The 14,614-nt window shown below is 42.8% G+C and overlaps 1 protein-coding gene across 1 annotated transcript in view; it reads left to right on the top strand.

Annotated features, from left to right (window-relative positions):
* The window catches only part of NAPB (NSF attachment protein beta), a 73,763-nt gene that overhangs the window by 17,472 nt on the left and 41,677 nt on the right, over positions 1-14,614 (top strand). Inside the window, exon 2 of the mRNA XM_056137998.1 lies at positions 5,541-5,620. Within this exon, the coding sequence (XP_055993973.1) occupies positions 5,541-5,620 (80 nt within the window). The remainder of the gene's footprint in view (positions 1-5,540; positions 5,621-14,614) is intronic.

The following is a 14,614-nucleotide window of genomic DNA, read 5'->3' as shown; positions in this document are numbered from 1 at the left end:
GTTGGGGTTGAATATTAACAAAGCAACAAAGAGAAGTAAGGCCACTCCTCTAGGAGATCAACTCAAGGACAAAATTACTCCACATTACTAGGAGATCCACTCAAGGATAGGATTCCATCCAGGGTATGTTGCTTTCTTCTTTCCTTAGCTAGTAATCAACTTAAATAGTTGTAGTAAATTTACTTCTAATATTTCTAGCAATGTCATTTTGTATAAGCACAGTAAGAGATATATCAAGCCTAAAGTTTGTTTCTTCCTGGGAACATCTCACTATATATTCCAGACCACAGTCCTCAGGCCAGGTGAGTCTTCCTAACCCCAGCAGGGTCCTTATTCCTTTACTTCTTTTGGGTCATAACAGTTTGTCCATGACCAAGCTCTCAACTTATAGTTAAGCATTATGGCGCTTGGCTAGGCCCATTTCGATGCCAGAGTAGCTCACAGCTTGCCCTGGGTCCGTCAGTCCATCGTTGGGACTCTGTTCTTGGAGTCCTAGAAACTAAGGGCAACTGAGGCTTAAATCAAGTAAATATGGATGCCCAGGAGTAAATATTATTTTGGAGTCAATTAACTCCCATGTTACATAGCATAGCATCAACTATCTTTCTGTGTCTATACCAAAAAGGACATTGCTAAATAAGCCATACAATTGACATAAAGGAAAGAGAAAAGCAATATAGGATTATTAGTTGTGTCTCAATTGCACTGTTGTAGGAGTGGCTCAATAGACCTTAAGCTCCCTGCAGGAGCAGCAAAGACAACCCAGTGTTATCCAACATATAAGGAGAAAATAAAGATTTTAGATTACTTGACAAATTGATTCTTAAAAGATCAGTGACTTGCCTGTATGTAGATCCATTTGAGCTCTTCAGAATCACTCTAATCGGGACTGTCTGATGACAGAGGTGGGTAGGCAAGTGGAGAAAGCATTTTCTTCCTCAGTCATAATACCATAATGCCAAATGCGAGTCAGTTTGACTCAGTTTAGCTTTCTTAATTAACAGTACCATGTGTTCAAATCGTAATGTAGATTCCCCACCCATAATCCTACCTCAAAATAATTACTTTGATTATTTTAATATGAAATCTTTGTATTTGTCCTTTAAAGCCATATAAATTAAACCTCATGTATCAAACAAGTATTTTGGGATAATTTTGCATATTTTAGTGAAGTTTTGAAGTTCTGTTTATGATAAGAGAATTTTTTCAGTGCTTGTAAAATGAGAACACTGCTGAAAATGAGAATCTTTGGTGATTGTTTTCAGGGAGACGAGAATCCAGAAAAGTTCATTCAATTTTTTACAAAGATCACAGATCTTGACTAGATGACCTTGAACTAGCCATTGAGCTCCACATCATTTTCTCTTCAAGTCTTTTAAGGTTGTTGTTAATAAAAGTGATAGAACATATGTAGAAATACTGGCATAAAACCTGGCATAATGTAGGCGTTCTATTATTCCTAGCTGAATCTGTCTCTGAAAAAATAGGATGAAGTACATTTTAACTAAGCTGGTTTTATTTGGAAACTCTTAGTAAGAATGATTGCATTGTAATTACAGTTCAGGATTCTTGTTATGCTTTAGAAAAATAAGATAGAATGAAGTGGCATTCCTTTCTTAGCTCCCAGGAGCTATGGATAAGATAGAAAACTTTCTCATGATAGGAATTTTCCATTGGGGAAATTAGCTAAGTGTTTGTGTGTGTATTTCTATATGTAGATCTGAAGCAGAGAAAAGGGAATGTGGATGTGTGAATAAGAAAGACCTTTTCTTATTCAGATACATTTTGGGGGTAACTTTTTGCCATTTGTCATTCACCAGATGCCAGAGCTGTAAAAATTTATGTTTTTTGGGGTGAGAGATTGTGTAGCATTGTTGAGATAGCTTTTACATATTACATAACTCACCCCAATTCTAGACCCTCTAAACACCTGGAATACGGTATGTGCTTCTTTGTGACAGGCTTCTTTCAATAATGCTTTCAAAGCTCATCTGTGTTGTTATCTGCTACTTCATGTATCAATACTTAGTTCCTTTTTATTTATTTTTTTAAATTTTGGGGCCACACTCAACTGTGCTTTGGGCCCTCCTGCCTCTGTGCTCAGGGATCACTCCTGGTGGACTCAGGGGACTATGTGGTGTGGCGGGGTCAGAGCCTGGTCGGCTGCCCTGTGCTGTACAAAGCTGCTCTGGCTCCAACTTCATTCTTGAGATTGTCTAAAAAGATCCTATTGTACATATTCATATTTTATTTATTTACTAGTTGTTAGATTTTTTTGTTATGTACATCTTGGGGGAGGGGAAGTTTTGATTAATACTGCTGTAAACATTCATAGAAAGGTTTTTGTGTGGGTTCTTCTTTTTTTTTTAGACTTAAAAAAGTCTCAATTTTATTTTTTAAGTGTTATAAAAATTTTAACATTGTAAAATATTACCATACCACATCAGTATGGTAAAACTGTAGTGTATTTTAGCAAGGACTTAATTTTGATCAGTTAAATCATATCTTATATCTTCTCCTTTTCTCTTGTTTCTTTTTTTTTTTTAATAGTTTATTTCTTTATTGAATCACTGTGGGAAAAGTTACAGAGCTTTCGGGTTTAGGTCTCAGTCATGTAAGTATCAAACACATTTCCCTTTACCAATACTTATTTTTAACCGTGAACCCCAATAGAACCCCACCTCCCACCCCTCCCAATTCCTGTGAGGCAGATGAGTTCTAGTTAATACTCTATCTACTTTGACTAGATACATTGTTTCGATAGAAGATGCACAATTATTGTTTAGAGTTTACGACCCCTCCCCCCAATCAGATATGCTGAAACAGTGTTGTGAAATGATTTGCTTTCTACAGCTTGGTTTAAGAATAAAATGATGTCGCGCGGCCCCAATAGCGGCCGCGCGGTTTTGGATTTCTGCTGTTTCACTTATTAACCCTGGAAGTATTTCTATTAAAAGTTAGGTAGTTAAGAGATTGGTTTCTGTGCTCTGGAGTCGTGGCCGTGCCGGAGAGCCGCTCGTGGGGGGCAGCTGGTGACCTCGGTCGGGCGTGAAGGACGGCCCAGAACGCCCCCCTTCCCATGAGGCCCCCGCTGCCCCCCGCGCCGGGCTCAGACCTGCTGTCTACAAGGCTCCCGTGCGGCCGCCATCTTTCTTTCCAGAGAGGAGCGGGCGAGCGGGACAACACCCTTTCCCCTCCGGGCAGGCTTGGTGGCGCGGTTTAACACATAGTCCATTTGCTTTTCTGCTCCAAGCGGGTGGTTCTCTGTGCTAAGTCCTTGTGCCTCCGGGGCCGTGGCCGTGCCGGAGAGCCGCTCGTGGGGGGGCAGCTGGTGACCTCGGTGGGGCGTGAAGGACAGACCAGAACGCCCCCCTTCCCATGAGGCCCCTGCTGCCCCCCCCCCCGCCCGCCCCCGGCTCAAACCTGCTGTCCACAAGGCTCCCGTGCAGCCGCCATCTTTCTTTCCAGAGAGAGTGTGGGTTCTTCTTTTATTTTACTTAGTTAATTGCCTTGGAATAGAATTGTTGGGTCAAATAGTAACCTTTGAGTAATCTTCAGACTTTTCCAACTCTACAATTGTATAAACAGTGTACTAGGGTTTCAGTTTCCCAATCTTAATAATTTATCAAGTGTTAATATGTTTCTTTTTTATTCTAGTAGTAATGAAGTAGTATATCATTTGTGGTTTTGATTTGTATTTCCTTAACTTAGAATGTGTATCTTTTTATATGGTTTGTGGTCATTTGTATATCTTTGGAGAACTGCTCATATTCATATTGTGCTCAGTCATCAAGGGTATGCCTTGACCTTGTCTGTCTCTTAGTCCTGTGTCTGAGTTCATTATGTGTACTGTATAGTTTTCTTCATCTTAGATTTCTATTTTGTGTTTATTATGTAAATAGACAAGATAGAGATGAATCATACATAAAAGAACCTTAGTTTAGTTCAGTAAAAATATTGAAATAATGACTGATGGAAGTTACAGAGAATTAGATTAACTTGTAAGAATAAATTTGAGAAGCTAAAGCTGCTCACTAACAGCAGTGTTGGACAAGAGCAGTAGTACAGTGGGTAGGGCGTTTCCCTTACACGCAGCTGACCCGGGTTCTAGCTGACCCAGGTATAATTTCTGGTATCCCACATGGGCCCCTGAGCACTGCAAGAAGTAATTCCTGAGTGCAGAACTAGGAGCAGCCCTGAGCACTGCCAGGTGTGGCCTCCAAACCAAAAACAAATAAATAAAGATGGCCTCATGGATCTCATGGAGAGCTGCTTCTTTAAAATAGCATTGTAGCATTGTCCTCCTGTTAGTTGTTCATCAATTTGCTCGAGCAAGCACCAGTAACGTCTCCATTGTGAGATTTGTTAATGTTTTTGGCATATTGAATATGCCTCGGGAGCTTTCCAGGCTCTGCCATGCTGGCAGGATACTCTTCGTAGCTTGCTGGGCTCTCCAAGAAGGATGGAGGAATCGAACCCGGGTCGGTCGAGTGCAAGGCAAATGACCTACCTGCTGTGCTATTGCTCCAGCCCTTAAAATAAAATCCACTGTCCACTGTCCTCCCATTGTTCATCAATTTGCTCGAGCAGACCCAGTAACGTCTCCATTGTGAGACTTGTTATTGTGTTTGGCATATCAAATACATCATGGGTAGCTTGCCAGGCTTTGCCATGCCGGCAAGATACTCTCGATAGCTTGCTGGGCTCTCTGAGAGGGGTGAAGGAATAGAACCCGGGTTGGCCGGATCAGCTGCGTGCAAGGCAAACGCTCTACCCACTGTGCTATTGCTCCAGCCCTTAAAATAAAATAATAAAAAAGAAGCAGTGTCATAAGAGTCAGTGTTTTCAAGCAGCAGTAGAATTTCCTTTTTCCAAAATGTTATAGAATGCATTTTCACATGGGGAAAGGAACTGGAATATGAAACCTCTTCCATGTTGGAGAAGGGCTTGTTCACCTACAAGAGCCAGCTAATACTACATAGAATATGGTCATATAATAGAACAGAATGGCACTTAAAATTGGAATAAATATATTGTTACACTCTTGGTAATTAACAGAACAAAACTGCTTTTATCCTTCAGAATTTAATCTTTTAAAAATGTACTTCAGGACTTGAGAGATTGTTAAGGTTGTCTATCTTGCATTTGGCCCATTTGATCTACGTCATTACATGGACCCATTTCACTCCCCTACTCTGCCACCCCATTTCAATGTTCTTCTAATTTCATAGACTGATTTAGAAGCCTTCAGTTTTCATTCATGGAAAGGATTCTGATTAAGAATGCAGATTTAGGGACAGCCTGGTCTGTATTTGATTTTCAGTCTCTTAGTATCCTTGCTCTGTGATGGTAGCCTACCTTATACTTGGATGCCTGTTTTCTTATTTGGAAGAAAGGGGTGATACTATCGTTTTGAGAAGCTCTAAAGATGCTTGTTTCAGCCATAAAAAGTGCGTTAAATGTTTATTGTTTGGGAGAGGGAAGATTAGGAATGTGAATGTTTATAATAAACTTTAACCTCATTTTAATATTTTTCTTAGTGGAAATACAAGAATAGAAGAGGCTTGTGAAATGTATACCAGAGCTGCAAATATGTTCAAGATGGCTAAAAATTGGAGTGGTATGTATGAAATTTATTTACTTATTTTTGCTCTTTGGGCAAAGATAACTTAAAATTTATTTTTTAATTGAATCATGGTGAGACCACAGTTACAAACTTGTTCATGATTGAGGTTTTTTTTTTTTTTCAATTGAATCACTGTGAGATAGTTACAAGCTTTCATGTTTGAGTTTCAGTCATACAATGATCAAACACCCATCCCTCCAACAGTGTACATTTTCTAGCACTAGTGTCCCCAGTATCCCCCCAACCTCATCCCAACCCCTGCCTCTGTGGCAGACAATTTCCCTCATACTCTCTCTGCTTTGGAGCATTATGGTTTGCAATATAGATACAGAGAAGCTATCACGTTTGATCCTTTATCTACTTTCAGCACACATCTCCCATCCTGAACTATCTCTCCAATCATCATTGAGTTAGTGATCCCTTCTCTATTCAGCTGCCTTCTCCCCCAGCTCATGAGGCAGGCTTCCAACTGTGGAGCAATATTACTGACCCTTGTCTCTACTGTCCTTGGGTGTCAGTCTCACATTATGTTATTTCATATTCCACAAATGAGTGCAATCCTTTTATGTCTGTCCCTCTCTTTCTGACTCATTTCACTTAGCTTGATACTCTCCATGTCAATCCACTTATAAGCAAATTTCATGACTTCATCTTTCCTAACAGCTGCATAGTATTCCATTCATCTTTCCTAACAGCTGCATAGTACTCCACTGTGTAGATGTACCAAAGTTTCTTTAAACAGTCATCTGTTCACAGGCACTTAGATTGTTTCCAGATCCTGGCTATTGTGAACAGTGCTGCAAGAACATACAGGTGCAGACATCATTTCTACTGTGCTTTTTTTGTATCCTTATGATTTATTCCCAGAAGTGGTATTGCAGGGTCATATGGGAGCTCAATTTCTAGTTTTTGAAGGACTGAACATATTGTTTTACAAAAGATTGGACCAGTCGGCATTCCCACCAACAGTGAAAGAGAGTCTCTTTTTCCATACAACCATGCCAGCTCTGGTTGATCATGTTCTTTGTGATGTGTGCCAGTCTCTGTGGTGTGAGATGATATCTCTCTTTGTTTTTTGTTTGTTTGTTTGTTTTTTGCTTTTTGGGTCACACCCAGCGATGCACAAGGGTTACTCCTCACTCATGCATTCAGGAATTACTCCTGGCCGTGCTCGGGGGACTATAAGGGATGCTGGGAGTTGAACCCAGGTTGGCCACATGCAAGGCACACACCCTACCCACAGTGCTATTGCTTCAGCCCCCTCATTGTTGTTTTGATTTACATCTCCCTGATGATTAGTGATTTAGAACATTTTTTAATGTGCCTTTTGGCCATTTGTATTTCTTTTTTGAGGAAGCTTCTGTTTATTTCTTCTCCACATTTTTTGACAGGGTTGGAGCTTTTTTTCTTGTACAATTCTACTAGTGTCTTGTATATCCTAGATACTAACCCCTTACCAGATGGGTATTGGGTAAATATTCTTCCCTCTTCCTTGGGCTCTCTCTCTCTGCATTTTGGTCACTGTTTCTTTTGAGGTGCAGAAACTTCTACAATGTAGTCTCATTTGTTTATCTTTGTTTCCACTTGCTTGGTCAGTGGTGTTTCATCCTTAAAGATGCTTTTAGTTTCAGTGTCATGGAGGGTTCTGCCTACATTTTCCTCCATGGACCGTATGAATTCAGGTCTGATATTGAGGTCTTTAATTCATTTTGATCATGATTGAGTTTCAGTCAATGTTCTAACATCCTTTACCAATCCTTTCACCAGTGTGCATTTTTTCTTGTCACCAATATCACCAGTTTTTCTCCTGACCCCCAGAACCCATCCCCCACCTTTGCAGCCTGACTCTGTGGCAGATACTTTATTTTATTTTTTTTTATTTTAATGTAGGAGTATTGCTATTTATTTAGCCATTGATTAGGCTGATTGAATTGGGCATGAACTCCACCTTAATTTTTTTTTTTCCTATTTATGCACTTATTTATTGAATCACCGTGAGAGCAGTTACAAAGCTTTCAGGTTTAAGTCTTGGTCATACAATGATGAAACACCTGTCCCTTCACCAGTGCCCATTTTCCACCACCAAAAACCCCAGTATACCCTGCATCCCACACCCTCCCCCTACCTATGGGGCAGGTGACTTCCACATTACTCTCTCTCTACTTAGATCACATTCAATATTTCAAATGTGATCCACCAGACCCACCATTATTATTTGGAATTTTATCCCAACACTCAGATCTGCCGAAAAGACAACCATAGACAATTTGTTTTCTATTCCTGGTTATGAATAACATATGATGTCGTGCTGCCACAGTAGTGGCTGCGTGATTTTGGAATTCCAAAATTTTGACAACTAAATCTGGAGGGATTTCTGCCAAAACCTGCTGGGTTCCAAGATTTGTTCCTGAGTCTCTTGGATCATGGCCGTTAAGCAGCTTGATCAGGAGCCAGAGAGGTCGTTCATGGGCAGCGACCCAGGGTCTTATTGAGGCAGGGAGAAAAGGGCCGGCTCCACCCCCATCCCCTGAGGCCCCGCGTGTCTTGTCGCTGCAGACCCAAACCTGAGTGTCCAATGGCCTCTGGAGGATGGCAGCCACTGAGCCACCCAGGGGAACAGGCCAAGGCATGAAACCTATTCCCACCTGGGGTGGCCAGGCACCAGTAACCTACTGCATTATGCAGACACTTTAAAGATAACATTTTGTTTGTTTTTTTCGGTCACCCGGCTATGCACAGAAGTTAACTCCTGGTTCATGCACTCAGGAATCATTCCTGGCAGTGTTCAGGGGACCTTATGGTATGCTGGGAATCGAACCCGGTTCGGCCGCGTACAAGCAAACATCCTACCCGCTGTGCTATCGCTCCAGCCCCCTAAAGATAACATTTTGAGATTAAATTACTCCATGTAATTTCCTTGTTGTGGTTGACTCCAAAACAGGTGCCGGTGCTATGTAACTGGTGTGACCACCAGGAGCTGGGAAAAAAGGACCTTGATCTATGTGCAGAAGCTTGACAGCCATACTTAAATAAGCACAGGACTGTGTTTGTTTCGTCTATAAACCAATTAGAGCTAATCGTTGCTTCTTAATAATGCTGTGTAGTTATAAAGAGTGAAAAGTTATAATAAAATTCATTAAAATCAGGTAGGGTTAGAATTAATGCTTATTTTTCTTTACTGAAACATTCGTTGAGGGCTGGAGAGATAGGACTGGAGTAAGGCACTTGCCTTGCACGTGATGGACCCTTGTTCAGTCTTGGCACTGCTTCTGGTCTCCTGAACACTGCCAGGGATCACTCTTGAGCACAGAGCCAGGAATATCCCCACCTCTGCCCCCGTCTCTTAGAAAGCATTGATTCAGCATTACTTCAAGAATAGACCTCTATGAAAAATAATTCAAGTTCCAATGAGAAATGTAATACTGAGATATTTCTATAAACGTCTCATTGGTCTTTTCTTTAGTAAAGTTTGCAGTGCCAGTGAGTAAACCCAGAGCCTCATTTATACAAAGCATGTGCTCTACTACTGACTCTTACTCCAAACCAAAGTTGCTTTTTCTTTTTTGGTGGGTGATGGCACAATTGGGTCACAACTGCTAGTGCTCAGTGACTACTCCCCGCTCTGCTTGGGGTCACACCTAGTGATGCTCAAAGAAATAAGTGGTATCGATCTCAGTTTAAGTCTAATTTTACAGCATGCAAAGCACATGATTTGCCATTTGCGCTATCTCCCTCATTACCATTTTTTAATTTTAATTTTATATTTTTATGTATTCACTGTGAGATATAGTTACAAAGTTGTTCATGATTTGATTTCAGTCATACAATATTCCAACACCTCCTCCCTTCACCTCCCTTCTCCTCCCTTCACCAGTGCACATTTCCCACCACCAAGTCCTCAGTTACCTGTGTGTGTGTGTGGGGGGGGGGCACCTTCCTTTATAAGAGGTACTTTTCCTCTCTCTCTCTCCCCCTCCATCTCCCCCTCCCCCTTTCCTTCCCCTCCACCCTCCTCCCCCTCCCTTCCATTACCTCACTGAAATTGCACATAACAAACTCAACAGAGTCGCTGTTTTTATTGGTCTGAAAGAGGACATCTCCTCGCATTTATATAATAACTGCAGAGACTGTGTTTCCCTCTTAACCCCACCTCAGTTATTTCTTGCTTCAACTGTTGTTCTGTCTGCAATCTCCTGACCTCTCCAAACTTCTGCACTTTTCTGGTCTGTTTTAATGAACCAACCAGAGTAATACTGTTGAAACATTAAGTTAGCATGTCACTTGATGACAGAGCTAAGCTCTGTTTTTCATACAGGCTTAAGTCACTTTATTTGCCTTGCATTAAAGTTATGTCATGCCTACAGCTGAAACCTGGGTCTGTACAGTACGGAGACTCTGGTGTGTGTCTTCATGAGGTGATTGGTGAGTTCCTAATACAGGGACTTGGTAAACCAAATCTGCTTCCAGAGTTTGGGAGAGGGATAGCTATAGGTCTGGCAGATGGCATTGAATGTGGCCCTGGCCAAGTTGCCCAAAATAGGGTGTAGTCCCTGCCTGAAATGTGTAGCAATCATGTAGTCCCTGACCAAAATGAGCCAGTCGTCACCTGCAGCTTCTTGGGCACAAGTGCTGAGGTTGTGCCAGTGCCCCTTGGGGTAGGGGTGAAGCTCACCAGCACAGAGTCACAACAGCCATCACCTTACAAGGGACAGTGTGAGATTTGCTGGTTATGTTCCCCAGTATCCTCGATGCACAGGAACAGTGAAGAGCTCAGCTAAGATGCTGACCCCTCAGCTGGCGTGGCCACCTCCTTGGAGCACTTCCTCACACCCATGCATTCTGTTGTAATCCCAATGACAGCAAAAGCCTTTAACCTGGGCTAATGGTCAGCCCAAGTTGGCTTTTACACTGGTATGATCTTCAAAATATCATCTTTGAGAAATGGCCCCAGGAAAATACCAATGTACTCTGACCCCTTGGTAGGCAAAGAAAAGAGGGAGATCTCCTCCAGAGACTTGATCAGTCTTCATGTCCTGACCAGGTGGCCCACCTCAGTGATGGGGAGCTACTCATTGTCCTTGCCTACACAAATTCTGGGATCTGTTCTAATACAGTGACCCCCTCTATGACTCCGACCCTGAAGGCAGCTGCCAAAGCGTTTGTGGAACCACCGCGACATCCCATTCAGGGCAGTACTAGTGTCATCCACCATTTGGTATATTTTTGGAAAGTGTTCAGTGGCAGCATTTTTTTTTTATATTTATTAGTGAAACACCATGAGGTACAGTTGTAGACTTAACAGATTTTTGTGCTTGGGTTTCAGTTATACAATGATCAAGTACCCATCCCTCCACCATTGCCCATTTTCCACCACCACGGGTCCCAGTATCCCTCCCACCCCCCACCCCACCCCCATCCCCCTGCCTCTGTGGCAGGGCATTCCCTTTTGTTCTCTCTCTCCTTTTGGGTGTTGTGGTTTGCAAAAGAGGCAATAGGTGACAATCACGTTTGGTCTATAGTCTACTTTCAGCATGCTTCTCCCATCCTGGGAGGATCCTCTCAACACCCTTTATTTGGTGCTCCCTTCTCTGTCTGAGCTCCCTTTTCCCCTAGCATGTGTGGCTGGCCTCCAAGCCATGGAGCAAAATTCTTGGTACTAATCTCGGCCACTCTTGGGTATTAGTCTCCTATTTTGTTACTTTATGTTCCCCAGATGAATGCAGTCTTTCTATGTATATGCCTCTCTTTCTGACTCATTTCGCTTAACATGATACTTTCCATGTAGTACCACTTGTATGTAAATTTCATGACTTCTTCTTTTCTAACAGCTACATAGTACTCCATTGTGTAAATGTACCAAAATTTCTTTAACCAGTCATCTGTTCTCGGGCACTCGGGTTTTTTCCAGATTCTGGCCATTGTAAAGAATGCCAGTGGCAGCATTTAAAGACCTAATCTATGTTGCCCCCTTTCTGTTCCTATTTCCTAACCCTCATTTCACTCACCTGGTTCCTTCTTCAGGGCCTTTGCAGACAACATTTTCTCCTTCAATTAGTACTCTTCCCCCAGATAATGTTTTCTGGTAATACAGTGCTGCTCGGGTGCTCCTGCATTGGGGTCCTCCAGGGCCACTGTGGTAGTGCTGTGAGCCACTGGGAAACACCTGAAGAGACTTGGGAAACTTTGTGGGACTGGGGTGGGCACATGCAAAATGTGTACCTGGACCCTTGTACTGTCTCATTCACCCTAGCAGTTTCTCTCCGAGCAGACCCCTCTTTTCTACAGCTAACAAAAATTGATAACTTTCATATTTAACTTCATAAAGAACTTATGAGCTTATATGTTTTCTCACTAGAATGTAAACTTTTGGGGCCAGAAAGTATGGTGAGTAAGGTACTTGCTTTGCACATGGCCGACCCTGTGCCACATATGGAACCCCAGCACTGACAGGAGTGATTTCTGAACATGACTGGACGTGGTCCTCCAAAACAGAACACAAACAAAAAGAATGTAAACTTTTTAAGATCAGAGTGTTTAGGTGTTTTATCTCTGGTGTATCTTCAGGAATTGTGCTAGTTTTAATAACACAGTAGGTGCTCAGAATATTTTATAAAAATTTGAGTAAATACAGGATTCTTTGAAACCATTTTCATGTTCCAGTAGGGTGCAGCTCTTAATTATTTTAGAGAGATTAAGCTAAATTTTTTTGACACAGATTATTTTGGGGGGGTCACACCCAGCGATTCACAAGGGTTACTCCTGGCTCATGCACTCAGGAATTGCTCCTGACAGTGCTCAGGGGACCGTATGGGGTGCTGGGAATCGAACCCGGGTAGGCAAACACCCTACCCACTGTTCTATCGCTCCAGCCCCTGACACAGCTTTTAAGAGGTCAACCTGGCAGATAATAGGTAAGTTTTAGAGTAAAGAAATCCCATCCTGACATGTGTGACATTGATTTAATATATCTTTCTTTTTAAAGACAATGGCAAATTTGTAGAGGTTGAACTGGTATTTGTCGGCATTGATTGAGATAAATACTCAGAAAAATTAAGCCAACAACTAGTTTTGAATGGTGGGAATTGTCTAAAGCCAGTCAGCACCTTGACCTCTGTCCAGTTAGGGTTTGTTGCGGAGAATGTCTGAACTTTAGGGTTGCCTGGGCTGCCTCAGAGACTGAGCTTACATACAGTATGGCTCCTCCACTTCTGATCTCAGCACATGAGTTATTGTTTAAGTTGCCAGAGACAATAAGAACAATTGGTAAAGAGTAAAGACAGCCCATTGTAATTACTGGTTTTGGCATATCGAATACACAATGAATAGCTTGCCAGGCTCTGCCATGTGGGCGGAATACTCTCGGTAGCTTGCCAAGCTCTCTGATTCTGTTTAGACGGAAGCAGCCATCGAAGCCCTGGCCAATCAGGGCATTCAAACTCAATACATCAGGATCCTCCGTGAGCTGTATTACGGATTCACTACCAGGATCTCACCATTCTACAAAGAAGTGATCATCCATGTCAAGAGAGGCGTTCGGCAGGGTGATACCATTTCACCGAAACTCTTCAGTGCCACCCTCGAGAACATGATGCGACAACTGGAATGGGAAGGAATGGGAGTGAAGATAGATGGTCGGCAACTACACCACCTCCACTTTGCTGATGACATCATTCTAATAACACCAAATGTTAGTTAGCCAAGCAGCACAAGTGCTGGCCGACTTCGACCATGAGTGTGGAAAGGTCAGACTACAGCTGAATCTCACAAAGACAATGTTTAGGAGAAATGGCCTCGTTCCTGATGCTCCGTTCGTTCTCAACGGAATGACCATCTCCGAATGCAACAGTTATATGTACCTAGGTTGAGAAGTCAACATGACAAATGACCTGGCACCTGAGTTGCACAGGAGGAAGAGAGTGGCTTGAAATGCCTTCAAGAGCGTCAAAGAAATACCTAAGAGGACGAAGAACCTCCGGCTCTGGGCACATCTCTTCAATTCCGCTGTTCTTCCTGCATTAACATACGCCTTAGAGACCTGGGTCCTACAAAAACAGGATGAGAACTGTATTTGGGTCTCCCAAAGAGGAATCAAAAGAGCTGTGCTTGGAGTATCACGTTTCACTCAAATGAGAGAAAGAATCCAGAGTTCCGACCTCCGTGGACAATCAAGAATCAGGGATGCTGTCTCGTTTGTCAAGGCGCTGAAAATCAGAATGGCTGGACACATAATGAGATTTAGAGACGACCACTGGACTAGAGCCGTTACCGACTAGATTCCACAGGACGTCAAAATATCGCGTGGCCGCCCACCTACCAGATGGTCAGACTTCTTCATCAAGACCCTGAACGATCAGTTTGAGGCTCTTCATGTTCCTAGAACAAACAGACATCATTGGGCTACACTAGCACGCAACAGGAACAAATGGAGATGTTACTGGCACCCGCTCAAGCAAATGGATGATTAACGGGAAGTCAAGTGATCAAAGACAGCCCATGGAATGGGAAAAATTATTTACCCGATACCATCTGATGGGCCGGAGCGATAGCACAGCGGGTAGGGCGTTCGCCTTACAAGCGGCCAACATGGCCGACCCGAGTTCGATTCCTCCGCCCCTCTCGGAGAGCCCGGCAAGCTACCGAGAGTATTCGATATGCCAGACACAGTAACAACAAAGTCTCCAATGGAGACGTTACTGGGCCCGCTCGAGCAAATCGACGATCAACGGGAGGGCCTTTACCTTTACCTTACCATCTGATAAGGGGTTCATACCCAAAATATGGGCTGGAGCGATATCACAGTGGTAGGGCGTTTGCCTTGTGCATAACCAGCCAGGCCGACCCGGGTTTGATTCCTCCACCCCTTTCAGAGAGCCCGGCAAGCTACCGAGAGTATCTTGCCCCCACGGCAAAGCCTGGCATACTACCCATGATGTATTCAATACGCCAAACACAGTAACAAGTCTCAAAATGGCGACATTATTGGGCCCG

The sequence above is a fragment of the Sorex fumeus genome, unplaced genomic scaffold (genome assembly GCF_029834395.1).
Source record: "Sorex fumeus unplaced genomic scaffold, SorFum_2.1 ptg000128l, whole genome shotgun sequence".
Classification (NCBI taxonomy): domain Eukaryota; kingdom Metazoa; phylum Chordata; class Mammalia; order Eulipotyphla; family Soricidae; genus Sorex; species Sorex fumeus.
This window is presented reverse-complemented; position numbering and strand designations above follow the sequence as displayed.